The sequence below is a fragment of the Stegostoma tigrinum genome, chromosome 26 (genome assembly GCF_030684315.1).
Source record: "Stegostoma tigrinum isolate sSteTig4 chromosome 26, sSteTig4.hap1, whole genome shotgun sequence".
NCBI lineage: Eukaryota > Metazoa > Chordata > Chondrichthyes > Orectolobiformes > Stegostomatidae > Stegostoma > Stegostoma tigrinum.
The window spans coordinates 24,402,103-24,420,344 of record NC_081379.1 but is presented as its reverse complement, the minus strand read 5'-3'; the positions used below and the strand labels follow the sequence as shown (position 1 = coordinate 24,420,344).

Genomic DNA, 18,242 nt, shown 5'->3' with positions numbered 1-18,242 from the left:
GTGAGAGTACTAATGGTGAGCCGCACTGTCACTCAGCACCCTGAACAAAGCCAGTTAAAATAGAGAAATCGCTTTTAATACCTTACCACATCCTCAGATTTCCCAAAGCACGTTACAATCAATGGATCAGCTTGCCCGGAGGGGAAAACAGTTCTTAAAAAATCTTGGAAATGAACACACTGGGCGTACTACTGCAGTTCGACGAGGTACACAGACCAATTCGGACCGAAATATGTCACTCATAAGTTTTGCTGGCTTTTCCTTCCCCCTACATTTTTGAAGGTAAAAATTACCACAGACTGCAAATGAATGAATAACCTAAAAAGTAGAGTGAAAAGTAGAGTGAAGTTGACCAGAATTCCCTCGTGGAAGAAATTATCCTGAGAAATGAGGGGAAATAAAATTCATGAGAACAAAATGTGGCTGGCAGTGCAGGTAGAATCGGTGATCTGGTACCCCCGTGTCTGTGCAGCGTGGTGCAAAACAAGTAGCGCTCATTGAAAAACGCCTGAAATAGTAAATTCGTTATATGAATCAGGAAGTGAGAAATCGTTCCAGTCCTGTCATTGAGAAATTGTTACATTTCCGGTTACAACGTCGAGGGTTTTTTTTTCCTCTTTGCTGGGATTTATCCAGGCACCTGTTGTGCAAAAAAAAGCCGGTTAAGAAGTTCTGAAACTTTCGTAGGTCGTGTGAAAAATTCTTCACAGATATATATATATATAGTTTCTAAAATAAAAATTTGATGGTTAGACTCTGTTTCATCATGCGTATGAGTAAATCCTGAAACAAACGATCCCGCTTGCGCTTCACATTTATGGCTGGTTGAACGTCACTGATTTCTCAAACCGGATTAACTTTTTCTCTTCTCCTCCTCCACCTCCCCTTCCCGGGAACTCTGGAAGACGAGGAGGAGCCGCCGAGAGACGTCAGGCTTTGCGGGGTCCTGACGGCTGCGAGCTGCTCCAATGAGCTCTCTCCACATGCGGCCACTCGAGGTCTCGCTGTGAGGAAGGCCCCTGCCACTCAACTCGTTATAAACGGGCTGCTGCCGGTGGCCGATCGCTCACATTCAGTCGGCCGAGTGAGGCGCTGCTATTGTGCCGCCTTCAGAGAAGCAACAGCAGGGTCTCCGTGTCGCAGTCCTGCGGTTCTCCACTCCATATCACGTTTCAAACAGACAAAACCCACAACAAAGAGAGGAGATAAAAAGAGCAAGAATTTCTGTGCAAATTATACCCAAGCGGAGAAAAATAAGCAAGAGATTGAGAGTCCTATATAAAAAATATACAATTTTCTTTTAAAAAAAACTATTGAAGTGGTTGATCCGAGTCTGCCTGCATCCACGCTTGTCTTTCTCCCCTTGTGTGTGTGGGCTTGTTTCTGGTGAGGAAACACCAGTTCCGCGGACGAGAAACCGTAACTCTGAAGGACGGAAACCTGGAGTGAAACCATGGAGAGCGCGCACACAAAGACTGTGGATGAAGTTCTAGCCTATTTTAACGTCAATGAGACAACGGGTCTTAGTTTGGATCAAGTCAAGAAACACAAGGAAAGATGGGGACCGAATGGTATGTGCTGGGATGCATCCTGTCGGTGCTGCTGTGGTGTCTTTCGATGTGTCGTGCGTTATTCTCTGTCACACCACCCTCCCCTCCACGTTCGTTCCTGCTTCCAGCACCCCCCCCCCCCCCGTTCGTTGCTGTAGTGTTAGGCCTTATTGCAATGTATGAAGCCGGCATCTCTGCGTGAGGGAGACGGAACATGGCTGACTCACCGCGATATCTGAATTTTAAATTGTATGAAAGTCACATTTTGTGTTTCCTTTGGGAGGTGGGGGAAAAATGGTGGTTTAAGGAAATGCAGTATATCCTCAGATCTAGGTTTTTCATACACCAGGGACCTAAATTTTGCCGGTTCCAATCATCCATTTGGCTTAACCTGCAACGGAGATATTGTAATTTTTCTTCTAAAATATAATCTCTGAAGGTGAGGAGTAATGGTTACGCGGTCAGTTGTGTTAGCATCCTTTTCTTTTCAATAAGCTATGCCTTTTACTTGAGATGTGATGTACAACCTTTCGTGGCACCATGACTGTAGGGTGCTTGTGGTATAAATTGGTCCTGTCTTTTTTAAATTTCAAGCGTGACTTTGTGTCCTTGCCTTGAAGTCAGACGTATTTGCATGTTTTAACGCAGTTTTCTTTCTTTTCTCGCATATTCCATGGTGGCGCCACTCATTTCACAGAGCTACCTGCAGAAGAAGGTATTGTAGACCTTATGTGCTTTTATGTAATTATTCTTAATACTGAACTGATTATTTTTAATGTTGAACTGATAGCTTCCTTCCTTCTGTTTCAGGCAAATCTTTATGGGAACTTGTGATAGAACAATTTGAAGATTTATTGGTTAGAATTCTACTCTTGGCAGCTTGTATATCATTTGTGAGTACTTTTATTTTAAAATCAAATGAAGTTGCAACAATGTCATGTTTTCTACCTAGGGTGATTATTTTTACATATATGTGCATATATTGAGGAATTGAGTACTGTGGACCAAAAACTAATCTGTATCCTTGCGCTAACTAACAATGATTGGAATGGTGTGTGGTATTTTAGTCCAGTCTGTCTTGATAAAAGTAAGGTGACAATTGCAGCTTTTTGACGAGCAAGACTGATGTCTACAAAGATGATACACTTCTGTTGACCAAATTTGGCCAGTGACCTTCATGGGGACATGTGTGGTATCTCATCTCTCCTTGACTTTTAAGGTTTATAGCATGCCAGTTAAAATGGTTTTGGGTCAACATGACAATAATAGAAAACAATGTTCGGCCATGGATTGGGTTACACTACTTAATGCAGTAGCTGTACTTGTTGTAATTGTTACCAGTGGCAGACAGAAATAAATGCTCCTGACATACATATGAGTACCAAATGTTCTGCTAAATTGAGTTTTAATTCAAGTGGTTATCCATTGCTGCTTTGAGGTGTAAAGTACTGTCTTTGTGGATATCTGTATGCATGAGCATTTATGTCACTAGCAAAAGTGATCACCAAAATAACTTTGGTTATAGTGTCCTTTCATTCAAATTGTTTAAAATCTGATTTTATACTGTTACAGTTGAGTAGAAAGCAGGAATCATTTGTAAGAAAAGAAATTTAATAATTTTATGTACAGCTGATAGTGGAAAAAACATCTCTTTGACATCGTGTTCCACTTGATATTAATGTACAGTTTTCATGTTTCAATGTTATTGCAGCAGAGTGTACTATCCAAAAGAGCTCAAGTTTAGCTGTGAAGTGCACATTTGACGTTAGTGTGTATAAATTTTAGGGGTCAATGTTGAAGTTTTGCCATGTCTGTTACTCATTCCAGGGCACTTTGAATTTTAAATACTTTGGGGGGGCTGTGGGGGTGGGGGCACAGTCGACTTAATGAGAAAAATCTTATTGGCAAAAATGAAATGATGTCAAACAAATTCTAAATGATGTTTCAAAACATGATTTCCAAGCAGCTATATTTTTTAAAAAGCGATTTCTTTGATTTAATGTATTGTAATGGAATTACCAGGGCACTTCAAGAAAGAATATTCTCTGGATATCAGGAAGTCTTGGGCCTTTCAGGTAAAAGGCCACTAGAGAGCATAACTTGTGACATGACTAAAGATAATTTAGGGAAAGATATTGCTGTGAATTGTCTGGGTATAATGGACTATGCGTAAGTGGTTCAAAGACAAATGTATTTGAAACAGTTGAAACTGCACTCTATTTATGGCTCATGTGAGTTTAAGGAAGCTGGTGCACTGCAAGACTTTCCATACAAGTCTTGGAAAATCTGTATAAATGAAAACAGTTCTCAGTGTTGAAGTACTGCATTAAGTATGTGAAATATAGTGACAAAGTTAGTGATGTGACATGTCCGGTTTGTACACGAGTGGAGCACTATGTTGCACTTTCAACTAGTAAAGAATCTGAGTTTGTTATGATTTCAAATGCCACAGGGATCTTGTTCTGCTTGTCATAGCTAGTTTTCCTAAGGAGAATATTTCATGATAGTTACAGTCCTCTTTGCTGAAAAGCATTTCATCTCTCACTTAAAATGTGCTGACCAAGAGAAGAAAATTAATTTATTGCAGGGTGATAGTCGTCCTCCAATATGTTCCCAGAATAGCCATTCATCAAATCCTGAGTGTTGGCAGAGCAGTTGATCTTGCCACATCAAAGTGTTCACACACGGGCAGTTCCAGGAGGTGTTTGGTTTTAGGAGAAGAGAACTACTGTTTCCCAAGTAATTGAACTGATTTGAGCACTTCTGAGTTTTCTAGTTGAAGCTAACTCAGTGTCATCTGATGGAGATTGGATTCCAGCCTCCTGAGAAAGGAGGGAGATTAATGTAAAGGACGTTAAAGGGTAGTGTCTGGGATGGGGGAGGGGGACTGTGGAGTCAGTAAGGGAAGAGCAATTCTGTCTTATTCTCCTGAAATGATCACAAAATCTAACTTGTTTTTCTAAACCAAAAGCCTTGATTCTGAATACAGCAAAAAACTAGTACTAATACTAAAGTTACGAGCATGTCCCTCCCAGTTCTAATCTCCGAGAAAGGGAAACATCCTTCCAGTATCCACTTTGGCAAGTCCCTTCAGGCTTCCTTCAGAATCTATTTATCTCATCCTTAACTCTTAAGGAATCAGCCTGGCCTGTCCCGTTGCTTTTTCTTTAAGTTATCACCTTCATGTATCCCAGGTAACAATCAAATGATTCTTTTGTGTTGCTTCCAGTAATTCTATATTTTTCCTTTCAAATAAGGAAACCAAAACTGCACAGCAATCCAGGTCTGGCCTCAGCAATACCTCAAATAGACCTATAACAAAATATCCCTACTTTTGTATTTTACTCCCCCGCAATAACCGGCACTCCATTTGCTTTCCTAACTGCTTGCTGTACCTCATACTGTTGTTGTGACAGTGATGCCAGCATACACTATTATTAGTATGTGGTTTACTTGCATTGGTAATACTGATTCCTAATGCAAGGCTATACAGATCTGATTATTGGTTCACAACTACTTTTAAAATGTTCATACAGAATCCTTTCAAGTATTGCAAGTACTGTACCAGTTAATATTAAATAACTTGTTGCTATTTGAACTGAATAACTTGTTCAGTTACTTGACCCCAGCCAGGTATGTGCAGAAGAACAGCAATGCTTTAGCGAATAGTCAGGATTTGGGGAAGTAATAGAATCTAAGTTTCTATGTAAGCAATTCTAAAAGAGAAACTCTGGAAAACCAAGCAGATATTTCTAGAATTACCGAAGTTGAAGTAGTCTTGCACTCTCTTTCACTTGTGGTCATGTTGAAGCTGGTCGTTACTGATAGGTTATGGTTAAGGGTCAGTTCCTTTTAGTAGATCTGTAGATTATTGGTAAGGGGTTGTGGAATGACTTGCTGCTCTTGACCATTATCATTGCCCTTGCCAGTTGAAACATGATGTGGTCTTGTATTTTAGCCTACAGAAAGGTATCACATCTGGTTTCAAATCACATTCAAATGTTTGAAATTAGTTAATCCAATTTTGCCATTTCTTGCATGCAGTGTCAGTTATTGGTAAATCACATTTGGTACAGTTGTCTGGAACTGAGGTTGTGTACTTGATAAAGGAAACTATGACAGGCTAAAATGTGATTTAGAGAAAAACTTGTTTTTGCTTCAAAGCTACTCTCCTCTTCTTTATTTTCAGCCAATTTGAAGTTATCTTATTCTCCCAACTTGGTGCCTAGAATTAAAATTGATCAAACATTCTTTTTGTATCGCACAGTCTATTGTGTTCCATCTGCTGATGGCTTCAATACAGTGAAGGCACATGAAGAAAATTTGATTAAAAGTGCATAGGAACTCCTCTCTCAATTTCTAGCAGTCAGGTACTAAAAGGCATGGCAGGTCAGGCAGGTTCATCTGACTGTGGATGAGGTGCATAATGCCAGAAAGGAGGAGACGAATACAAAATGGGGGGAGGGAGAAGATCTTGTCTCTATCACTTCTAAAATTATTTTCTAGCAGTGTCTTAAGAATTGCATCTATACTACGCGTCAGATTTGTGGCTGAACCCATTTATATAATTGTAGCAAAATCATTTTTGTATCTCACATGACTTGAAACAGCCATCTTAACATTTTTAAACCATCCAAAAATGTTAACTTTTGTGTTTTACATTTAAATTCTCACGTTTTTCTGTTTTTGACAGTGCGCAGATATATTGTACTTTTTGTTTGGGTGATCCATTTACTCCTGCAGATGTAATTTGATACTATGTAATGCAGATTGTTTTACCGGCAAACTAGAATAATAACTTTGATGTTTTATGCTCCAGCTTTTAGTTTCAGGCTTGGATTAAGCTGCTACCCTGTTAGTGCTATCTGCCTGTAATTCTTAATTATCTTATATGTGAGAGAGCTTTGTATGCAGGTGGTTAAGTGCATTTTTCTGTCAGCAGTTTGAATTTATTCATGAAGTAAGTGTTAGGGTCGTGCTGCAACATTTTACATTAACTACAGATTTAAATAGTGCTCGGGACATCAAGAGATCTTCCAATAACCTGATTTGATAGCACAATGAAATTGTACTTGAATAGTTGAAGAGATTTAAATAAACTGCAGATGGACAGTTTCATTATTTATACAAGCTTTTGGCTTTGTTTTATCATGTTCCCTTTTTAGGAAGTAAATCTTCCTGGGAGTTTTCTACCACTTCAGGACCAGCCCTAATTCTAGATTAAGTGGAGTAACTTGTAGTCTAAATGTACACTTAATACAACTGAATCGTTTCAATATCACAGACCGTTATTTTTTAATCCCAAAATATCATTTTCGTAATAAATCCCGTAACATTTAAAAGTACATTGCAGTTTGCATTATTTCTGCTCAGCATGTGATGCTCTTGAGATGCTTCCAATACAATTGTAGTTCCGCATGATAGTTATAATCCACATTCCACGACAAAGATACTGATTTTACAGTTGTAACTCTTTGGTATATTGTATCAGGTTGACCTTAGACAAAGTCCTTTTCTTGCTGAGCCTTTGTGGGTGCTTTAGTGCACCCCCTACACAATTCTGAACCTTAGAATATGCTAACCTGCAGACTAGGTCACATCACTTCCTGCAACTGCAACAACAACTGGAAAATCACAAATTTCACACTAACAAAAAAAAACTTGCAGAGATGATGATGATGATGATGATTCTCTGGCAGTAGTTGATGTGAATCTGTGTCCACGCCCCTAAGAATAGCATATAGAACACTGACTCTTGGATTGTGGAATTGATGGGGGTAAACATTGTTTAAAAACACTGCAAAGTCACATTCCACAGGGAGGCGAGCGATGCTATATTTCCCGACCACAACCATGTTGAGGGCAGTGTGTGGTGAGGGCTGGGAGACTTGTATGTGGGAGACAAGAATGTAAGAAGGATCTGATGTGAAGTCCCTTTCTCAGCAGTAGACAACCTGATTCTTTTGAGAGCTCTGGTGATGAGGCATTTGTTAAATAACTGTGTTCAGGGATCAATTTGACTAACTTTTTTTCAAATATCAAATGCTTGGTAGATTGTACTTTTTTTTTCAGTGTGAGCAGTCCCCAATATACTTGCCTTCTTTGAACCTGATGGAGAAGGTAGATGTACTCTAACCAAAGCAACAACAACAGTAGTTACACACAATCATGTGTTTAAACTGAAATGTGCTGATTTAAGCAGTGATCTCTTCATGGAATTGTTTTCATAGTTGTCCCTACATTGAAAAACCTGCTTTCAAATCAAATCTGGAGTATTTATGGATAAAATATGTACCTCAGGAGAAGGAATTGCCTAGTTTTCTGTTTGTTTGTGTATCAAACATGTAATGAAGGAGAATGAATGTTGTCAACATATATGCTTAATTATCCAGAGTGTTAATGTAACCATTTTCTTACACTGCTTACAATCTAATGTTTTGGCATTTTGTTACCTGTTTTTGAAAGTAAATTATAAGGAAAATTAATTACTTTTAACTGCTGGGCATAAGTGACATACCGAATAAAGCAGTGCCGAATCAACAATGGATATGGCATTAAATAAAACCTATATTGAGTGGAACAATATGAAGCTACTCAACAAACACGTGTCCCTCTTCACCCTCCAAGTAAATCAGATATGGAAAGGAACTACTTCATATAATGCACTCCAGATTCAATGCAGGAATAAAATTGAATGAAATGCACATATCTGTCAAACCCTAGGCTGGCTGAGATGGGAGTTAAGAATAACAGTCAAAGCAGTGGGAAGAATGCTGAAGTTAGTAAGCAAATCTAGAAAGCCTTTTTTAAAACTTTGCTCAGTGTACATGTGTCATTAGTGAGATGTTTAGTTATAAGACAAAAAATTTGAACTTGTCACTGCAATACAAATAGTTTGAAACTTTTCATGTCTATTTGTTCAATCAAAAATTGTCTGGTTTGAGTAGTTTACATAAACTAAAATGCTTTTCTTTTTTTAAAAAAATGAAATTGTGATTTAGGGGGTAGGAGTAGTTCTAGGAGTTTTGTCTTGCATTGTTTCAAATTAGTCTCTGTGTGCTGTGGATGTTACTGTGTAATTGAGGTTGAATCCTGACTGCAAATGTAGAAGTTATGAGAGTCTCTAAATAGGCCTGCAGCACGCAGGTGTGAGCATAACTTGAACAGTCTTTGTATTGTGACTAATTGAAAACCTTCTCACGTAAAAGTCAGCTCCTGACTTGGCACAAATCGGACTCTCTCTGTACTTGCCTCCTGCTCACTGCTGAAGTAACACTCCCTGATGCACACCCACTTGTTGGTAAAGCAAATAGCACACCATTGAAAGCAGCTGTTCAGCTTGGTGATATCAAAACCAGCACCTTACAAGCAGGGCTTCTCGTGTTGTGGTTGTGTACTTATCTCTGAGCCAAGAGGCCTGGTTCAAGTTCCACTTGCTCCACTAGTGTGTAATAACATCTCTGAATGGGTTGGTTTAAGAGAATGTGGGTGGTGAATCTCACAGGCATACACTGTTCTCCCCAGCCCTGATGGTAGCTTGGTGTGAAGAAGCAGTGGCAGGTACAAAGCAGAGTTCAAATCTATAAAAATATTTCTGGCTCCCTTTTTCACTACTTTCAGGGACAAGCTTTGTGGAAACAGACTCCTAACTGGCGACTGTGGCAATGAAATGGTGGTTTGCAACTCCTTGTAGCTAGTATATGTACAATAACTGAGCCCTGAGCCTCTCCGATGGCTAGAAATTTGGTCTTTGAAACTTTACTTTTACATGAGTATAAGTAGTGAATCCTTTTTTTTCATGTTTTGAATACTACATTGGAAGTTATAATTATAAGGCTTTGAGGAGTAATTTTCAAAGCTGCTGTAACACCCCAACACTTGTATTTTTATACAGGATCTGACCCACATGTCCTGTAATGTGCATCTCAGTTTCTCTCTCTCATTTTTCTTTGATTTCATTTGGTGTGACCCACTTTTGATGCATGACCTACTCCTGGTATGATTCATCAATTTTTCCTTCCCAAGAGAATTGTGCTGAACTCGATAAAATTGTACATTACCTGTGCGTCACCGCACTGCATTTATGTGGTTGTTCTTCAGTCTTGTAACGTTGGCATGTTAATGTTTGTGTTTCCCATTATCTACATGAATGCCATATCACCCTTGGCAAACACCGTTGTAGGCAATTTCTCACAAGCTTATCAAAGTTGCTGGGACTATGTAACTTTGCCTGTTTACTTCCTGTTGCTAGGAAGTTGTGGTTCATGTTTGGCATTTTTGAATGTTTGGGTGAGAGAAACTCAAGTTCCAGTTAGAACATTTATTTACGACATATTTTTGTGACACTTGCTCTTATGTGATCTTAATAATCCTCAGGAATCCCCCAAAGAGTTTTATTCAGCTTGCATTTTTTTTTGCTTTGGAAAGTGTCTGTTTTCAAGAGAAATGGGTAGTACAGGTAATTAGGAAGTAGTCTTTCATTTCTGGTTTTTGGATACAGTGTCTGTTAGTCACTGTCCTGTATTAAAGTCCTATCAAATTGTGAATCAGGAGCTAAATTAGCAACTGGGGCTACAAGGCCCAATATGGGGAACGTTATTATGTTGCAGTATTTACAGGGATCCACTTCGAGCATACAGTTTTTTTTAAGCTCTGTGAAGTTATAATTGGTTTGTGTGAACGTAGAGGAGTGTTTTTTGCCCCAATATTAAATTCTTTACCTGTCAATGCAAAAGAACACCAAAGCAGTTAAAATTATATCATCTTGGGTTATTGTATACCCTGTTTTGTTTTGGTACTTGACTGTGTGCCTGTTACCCCAAGAAATTTTGAAATTTAAGTTTTTTGATAAGTTTGGTTCAGATGAATATGTTTCTAGAAAAATCATTTTGTTTTTAAGAATTTAGAAATGAAATCAAAGTCTAGTCCCTTTTTATGACTTACAAACTTGAGTATTGAGGTTTATACTGATCTGTTATATCTTGGTTTCAATCTTAGAGGGCATCCAATTTTAAATTACCAACAGTGAATTGATTGTTTGATACATCACATATGAGATGTTGAGATAACAAGGTGTAGAGCTGGATGAACGCAGCAGGCTAAGCAGCATCAGGGGAGCAGGAAAGCTGACATTTCGGACCTAGACCCTTTAGAAAGGGTTTGCTGAAGAAGGGTCTGGGTCCAAAACGCCAGCTTTGCTGTTTGGCCTGCTGTGTTCATCCAGCTCTACACCTTGTTATCTCAGATTATCCAGTATCTGCCATTCCTACTATCTCTGAAACATATGAGATGCTGTTGAGTTTTGACATCTTGCATTTAACTTAATTTTCACACTTTTAATAGAATTCATAAATTATAAACATGAGCTTTTGTTTATACCTTGTGTTTTTATAATTGTCTGAATCAAAATGAAGGTGACATTTTGTAACAACTTGCTGCAAATGAACCTGATTTTATAAATTTAATGTATTCAGCATACTCCTTTCATACTTCCAATTATTTTAATTAGGTACATCGTATAAATGAAAATGAATCCTAAAAATACATAGAACTACAAAAGTTCAGAGGATTCATTTACAAGTCCTTGAGCTTGTGGCACTGAAGTTTATATTCATTGAATGTATTTGTGTACAGAAAGTGAGTGAAGAAGAGACATTTTTAATCAATATGTGCACTTTGCCAGTGCTGGAAATAGAAACCCTCAATTCATTTAAAATGAAGTACTGTATACTGCAGTGCTACAGACCAGGTGCTGTGAAGTGAAATCCGAATGGCAACTAGTGTATTCGATTGATAGAGACAAGATGGGCTGATTTGGCCTTTGTGTGTGGTGATCCTTTTTATGGTATATAGAGTTTGAAAATGCTGAAGGACAAAATATGAAAGAAATGCACCAAATTATCTTCAAATGCATACAAATGTAGAATGAGTAAGTCACTGCATTATTGAGTGAGCTGTGTGCTTCACAAAACCTTATTTGATCATTTTGTAGGTTCTGGCCTGGTTTGAAGAAGGTGAAGAAACTGTAACTGCCTTTGTGGAGCCTTTTGTAATACTATTGATTCTAGTAGCAAATGCTATTGTGGGTGTTTGGCAGGTAAGTTATCATTTTAAAACTGTTTTAGTGGGTAATAGAATATTAGGTCATTCTAACCCCTCTCCTGCTCTATCATTGAAGAAGGTTCAAGCTGATCTGATTATGGCCTCAGCTCTGCATTCCAAATTGCCACCAGTAATCTTTTGATAGATTCTTGACCAATAAAGCAATCACCCCACCTTCATGGCACACTAGAGCAGTGTGCTTCAAAGACTTAGAAATGTAGCTAATTGGGTGCAGGAGTAGGTCATTTGGCCTTTCAAACTTGCACCACCATTCATTATGATTTATGGCTGATCATGCAATTTCAGTATCCCATTCCCGCTTTCTCTTCAGACCCCATTAGCCACAAGGGCCATGTTTAGCTCCCTCTTGAATATATCTAACCACCTGGCCCCAATAGCCTTCCGTGCTAGAGAATTCCACAAGTTCACAACTCTGAAGAAATTCTTTCTCCCCTCAGTCCTGCATGGCTTACCCCTTATTCTCAGACTGTGACCTCTGGTTCTGGATTCTCCAATATCGGGAACATTCTTTCTGCATTTAGCCTGTCCATTCCCATCAGGATTTTGTCCCTGAGGTCCTGCTGCCGCTCCCTCATTCTTCTTCTGAATTCCAGTAAGTACAAGCCTAATCGATCCCATCTGTCTCATGTCAGTCCTACCATCCCAGGAATCAGTCTGTGAGGCTTAGCTGGACTCCCCTCAATAGCAAGAGTGCCCTTCCTCAGACTAGGAGACCAAAACTGCGCACAATACTAAAGATGTGGCCTCACCAAGGCCCTGTAACTGCAGCAAGACATCCCTGCTTCTATGTTCAAATCTTCTCACTATGAGTATGGCTTCTTTTTTTTTAGAACAATCACTTCTAATACTTGATGAGAAAACAAAAATTTCCATATTTCCATCTTAAATAGGAGACTTTTTAAAATTTAAATTTTGACCCCTAGTTCTAGTTTTTCTCATAGGGGCAACATCCTTTCACCATCCATCTTGTCGAGTCCAAATGGATTTTGTATATGTTTCAGAAACTTGCTTTCATTCTAAATTTACTTTGTGCAGTAAAGCCATTGAGGAGGATTGAATCAACAACATGGCATGAAGATTTACATGAATGATGAAATTTGATTAGAGTGGGACCATGTTCCTTCCCCTGTTAAAATTTTATGTCTATGTATGTCAGCTGGAGGGTCATCATGGGAAGAGAAAAAATTGTGAAAACTGATCTAGCCTTTTGAGGTCGAAGAACTGTTGTGGGGGGGGGGGGGATCTTTCTTTTCTCTCCATTTCTCAAGTGCTTTCATAATTATTTTGCCTGCTTTACAAATTGGGTCCCAAAATTGTGCACATTTATTTTTCTTCGGAGCTTGCAATATTTCTACCTTCAAAGGATGGGGAGTAGGACATAAATAATTAGGGTTGGATAAGTTAGTAAAATTGGGAATTTTCTCAACACCAGCAATCCATCTTTTGCAAAAAAGATTTGTGGAAGGTCTGTCACTTATAATTTTAAAGACTGACACTGATTAGGTTTTTGTTGGTCCAGGTACCAATGGAGAAAAGGCCAATAACTGGTGCTGATGTAAAATTACTATTACATGGTCCACCTGAATGGGTAATGTTTGTTCCTGTCTTCCTGTTATTCTGAGAGAGTGCAACATTTTCAATAGCCTATGGGAAAAAGTGCAGGCCAAGGGGCTCTGTCATCAAGATATTAGTTCCACTTTTATTCAGCAGTGAGGCACAGTGAACAGCGGAGGCTTGGGGACTGCTTTGCAGAACACCTCCGCTCGGTTCGCAATAAACAACTGCACCTCCCAGTCGCAAACCATTTCCACTCCCCCTCCCATTCCTCAGTCGACATGTCCATCATGGGCCTCCTGCAGTGCCACAATGATGCCACCCGAAGGTTGCAGGAACAGCAACTCCTATTCCGCTTGGGAACCCTGCAGCCCAATGGTATCAATGTGGACTTCACCAGCTTCAAAATCTCCCCTTCCCCCACCGCATCCCAAAACCAGCCCAGTTCGTCCCCTCCCCCGACTGCACCACACAACCAGCCCAGCTCTTACCCTCCACCCACTACATCCCAAAACCAGTCCAACCTGTCTCTGCCTCCCTAACCTGTTCTTCCTCTCACCCATCCCTTCCTCCCACCCCAAGCCGCACCTCCATCTCCTACCTACTAACCTCATCCCACCTCCTTGACCTGTCCGTCTTCCCTGGACTGACCTATCCCCTCCCTACCTCCCCACCTATACTCTCCTCTCCACCTATCATCTTTTCTCTCCATCTTCGGTCCGCCTCCCCCCCTCTCCCTATTTATTCCAGTTCCCTCACCCCATCCCCCTTTTCTGATGAAGGGTCTAGGCCCGAAACGTCAGCTTTTGTGCTCCTGAGATGCTGCTGGGCCTGCTGTGTTCATCCAGCCTCACATTTCATTATCTTGGATTCTCCAGCATCTGCAGTTCCCATTATCACAGGCACAGTGAACTATTATGTTTTGACTTGCATTGCAATCATCAAGCCCATGACTGAAGAAGAGCAGGCAGCTCAGTTTTAAATTAGTAGCGTACTACCTATTTTCCAGATGGAAGTTAGTTTATGCAGCAGCATTCTTTCTCTACTTGGATTTCAGAGGTATGTATTCGAGTTGACATAGGTGTAGTTTTTAATTCACTTTTTTATCCTCTTTTTAAATCATCTCTTTTTTTTCTTCTCCCCATTCTCCATTTCAAACATACCCAAATTTTTGAACAGAGATCAATGTTGCAGGAGAATACGAAGCACATTTAGACACAATTCTGCTTCATCCAGTTCAGGTTTCTGAAAACCTGATTTTTTTTTTCCCCCTCTAGCTTGGTGACAGAATTGTTTTGAAAATAAATGAACAGAAATGAAGTGTTTTTAGACTTTATTGTTGAAGTTCTAAATTTGTTAAACTATACTTTTAGTTCAGAACTTTCCAAACTATCTTTCAATTTTTTAACAGCTGAAAATGAACTTGACCCCAGACACTGGCCAAATAAAAATAGTATTAAGGCAACAATGTAACATTCAGTTTCCAACTAACGTCGGTGTGCTAAAGATCAATATATCAAAATATATCATATAAATATGAAAACCTGTTTTTACAGTAATTTGTAAAAGTTTTTTATTATTTTGCAGACTCATGCAGGTTTCAGCCAAGTGCTCTTTGGTGAAACTCCCTTATCATCTTTCTCATCACCTGCTCACTTTCCTGGTGGAGAATGACCTTGTTTTTCCTGTGCTCAGTCAGCTCACTGTTCTGTCTTCCTGCATCACGTCAGCTCAGAAACATCCTGGGCCCACTGAGTTTCATTGTTAGAAGTGTTTTTTGAGATTAGAGTACTGTGGGATTCTCTGCTCTCCTCCCACTTCCATCCACCAGGAAAAAAAACTCAATTGATGGACTTGATCCAGGGCTTCCAAGATTGTCGTGCCAGAGTTTGGATTATCTTTCTCCAGTTGCACCTCTGAGGAAGGGCAGCTCACCAGCTGAAATGTGGCTCGCAATCCGTGCTTTGGCTAATGTAAATCTGTGTAACTGTTTTTCCAGTGTTCCAGAAAAATATGTTGAACAATAACAGCCTCAAGTTTATTTTGTGTGTAGTTTGGAACAACAGCTGATTTACATAATGCAAACCCATTGAGGAAAGTGTAGGATGAAGGACCCCTGGCGTACTGAATGATTGCACCATTGACCCATTTCCATAATCCTGTTCCAGATTGACACCATAGTTCTTCCACCTTGACAGGAAGATAACTAATTTCCTGGCGAGGGTGGGCAAATGAACACTTCAAGGTGATCAGAAAGAAAGGCATTAGAAAATGCCAGGCCAAATCACTAATGGTAATCAAAAATTTGTTCCCTTATGGATGTCACCCAACATCTCATTTACCTCAGCATGAAATCATTCCTGAAATTTTGTTTGAAAGACCAATGAGTTTCTGAAATGAAAATTATCACAATTAGCCTGGTTCATTGCTGACATAATCCATCTCTATTAGAAGTTATAGAACAACTTTTCCTCAGTAGCTGATAAACATTTACTACCTGTGTCATGGCATCACATTGTTGAATTATTATGAAGGCAGACCTGAATTTGTAAGGATTGGACTTTGTTTTATAATTGACTAATCTGTGTGTAGTTGAATAGCGTGGGAGCTATAATGTTTTGCTTTTTTTCAGAAAACCTTTTGATGGGACATATAAATTAAACATGTTAGGCACTCAAAGCAATTCCTGGTGGTAGTTGGACATTTTTTGGAATTGATGGGATGTTGGTGCTGATGTGCCTCAGGAAAATATCCAGTAGCAAGTGTTATTTTCCATTTATAAATGGGTTATTGGAAAGGTAGATTTTCGTTTCCACACTGTAGGGAATCCAACCTAATCTAAATTACAAATCCACTTTGAGACATAGACCACAGTATTTTAAGGGAAATGGATGGAAAAGAAAGTAAAGATGTTGGAGAAAAGAAGTGAATTAAGCTTCTATCATGAATGTTTTAATTTCTCTGTAAAACTGCACTGAGTGGCAGCTATAACTGCCGTTTTTCCACTGATACATAGAAATACAGCATACAGCTGAGATCTTGCAGTATATACCACCTTGCTTGTTCTCCAAGCTCATTTGGAACCTTTTCTATTTCTGCACTTTTGTGTTTTTATTTGCAAAATCAAAACTTGCTTCTGCAGGTGAGGTAGAGAAGGCATCTGTTGTAGCTTAAATTGAATTTGCTACAAATAGATCAGGATGCTGCAGATTACTGTATTTTGGAAGGGATGCTGGTTTGGGATTTTCTCTTGTATTTTCTCTCCTATGTCTGATATGTATTTGTTTTTGAAGGAGGTCACTTTTTTTTGCACATGGTCATCCTGGGTGAACTTCCCTTGGGATTTAAAATGTACAAGCTCCTAAGTGAAGCCTTTACTGTCCTTGCAGTGCTTCCTTTGGCCATCTTCCAGATTCAAGCTGCAGAATCTAATGCACACAGGTTGGCCAAGGCCTCTGCAGTCACCTATTTACCCACTGGAACCCTACCAAATATCCCAGATGATGAGGGTGGTCACCTTCACATTTGGAGGATGAACAAGAAGTTGGATCACGTGAATGTTATATGGTTCCAAAAAGGGTCAGTGGCCGAGTGGTATTATCACTGGACCATTAAATCAGAAACCCAGGTAATATTCTCTCGACCCAGGTTTGAATCCCACCTCAGCAGTTGGAGGAATTTGAATTAAATAAATATCAAGAATTAAGAGTCTAATGATGACCAAGAATCAATTGCCAATTTGGTGGAAAACCCCATCTTGTTCACTAATGTTCTTTTGGAAAAGAAACTGCCATCCTTACCTGGTCTGACCTACATATGACATCTGACCCACAGCAATGTGGTTGACTAATAATTGCCCTCTGGGCGAATAGGGATTGGGAATAAATGGTGGGCTAGCCAGTGATGCCTTCCTCACGTGAATGAATAAAAAGAAGAAAGCCACTGTACTAAAGCAAATTGAGGTATGCCAACATGGAGAACAAATAGATGGCATCTTTAGTAAGACCTGGAAGGTTCAGTTCAACCTTCCAATCTGAATTTAATATTTAAAGACTAGTTTTAAGGGAGTATTAATACATGGTTCAATGTGAAAAATGCTGGCTTTTCCTTGAGAAATGTCTTATTTTTCTTAAAGGTTATAAGACCATAAGAAATAGGAGTGGAAGTAAGGCCATTTGGCCCATCAAGTGACTCCGCCATTTAAATCATGATTGAGCATTTCAACTCCACTTCCCTGCACTCTCTCCGTAGCCCTTGATTCCTTCTGAGATAAAGAATTTGTCGATCTCTGCCTTGAAGGCATCCAACGTCCCGGCCTCCACTGCACTCCGTGGCTATAAATTTCACAAGCCCACCACTCTCTGGCTGAAGAAATGTCGTCTCATTTCAGTTTTAAATGTATCCCCTCTAATTTTAAGGCTGTGCCCACGGCTCCTAGTCTCCCCATCTAACGGAAACAACTTCTTAGTGTCCACCGCTTCTAAACTATATATTATTTTCTAAGTTTCTATTAGATCTCCCCTCAACCTTCTAAACTCTAACGAGTACAATCCCAGGATCCTTAGCCGTTCATCATAAGTTAAACCTACCATTCCAGGGATCATCTGTGTGAATATCTGCTGGACACCCTCCAGGGCTAGTATGTCCTTCCTGAGGTGTGGGGCCCAAAATTGGACATAGTATTCTAAATGGGGCCTAACTAGAGCTTTATAAAGCCTCAGAAGCACATCGCTGCTTTTATATTCCAACCCTCTTGAGATAAACGACTACATTACATTCACTTTCTTAATTACGGACTCTACCTGCAAGTTAACCTTTAGAGAATCCTGGACCAACACTCCCAGATTCCTTTGTACTTCTGCTTTGCGAATTTTCTCACCGTTTAGAAATTAGTCCATGCCTGTATTCTTTTTCCCAAAGTGCAAAACCTCACATTTACTTACATTGAATTTCATCAGCCATTTCCTGGACCACTGTCCTAAACCGTCTAAATCTTTCTGCAGCTTCCCCACCTCT

At 39.5% G+C, this 18,242-nt stretch overlaps 1 protein-coding gene across 2 annotated transcripts in view; it reads left to right on the top strand.

The window, feature by feature from the left end:
* The first annotated feature begins 926 nt into the window (after window positions 1-926).
* Window positions 927-18,242, top strand: part of LOC125463969 (sarcoplasmic/endoplasmic reticulum calcium ATPase 2) — a 78,542-nt gene continuing 61,226 nt past the window's right edge. The window contains exons 1-4 of one of the 2 annotated variants that reach the window (XR_007249944.2): window positions 927-1,571; window positions 2,248-2,265; window positions 2,361-2,443; window positions 11,542-11,646. Coding sequence is in view for 1 of the 2 variants with exons in the window: in XM_048555809.2 (XP_048411766.1) it covers window positions 1,454-1,571; window positions 2,248-2,265; window positions 2,361-2,443; window positions 11,542-11,646 (324 nt within the window). In the remaining variant the exon portion in view is untranslated. The remainder of the gene's footprint in view (window positions 1,572-2,247; window positions 2,266-2,360; window positions 2,444-11,541; window positions 11,647-18,242) is intronic. The other variant, XM_048555809.2, reaches the window with a different exon arrangement.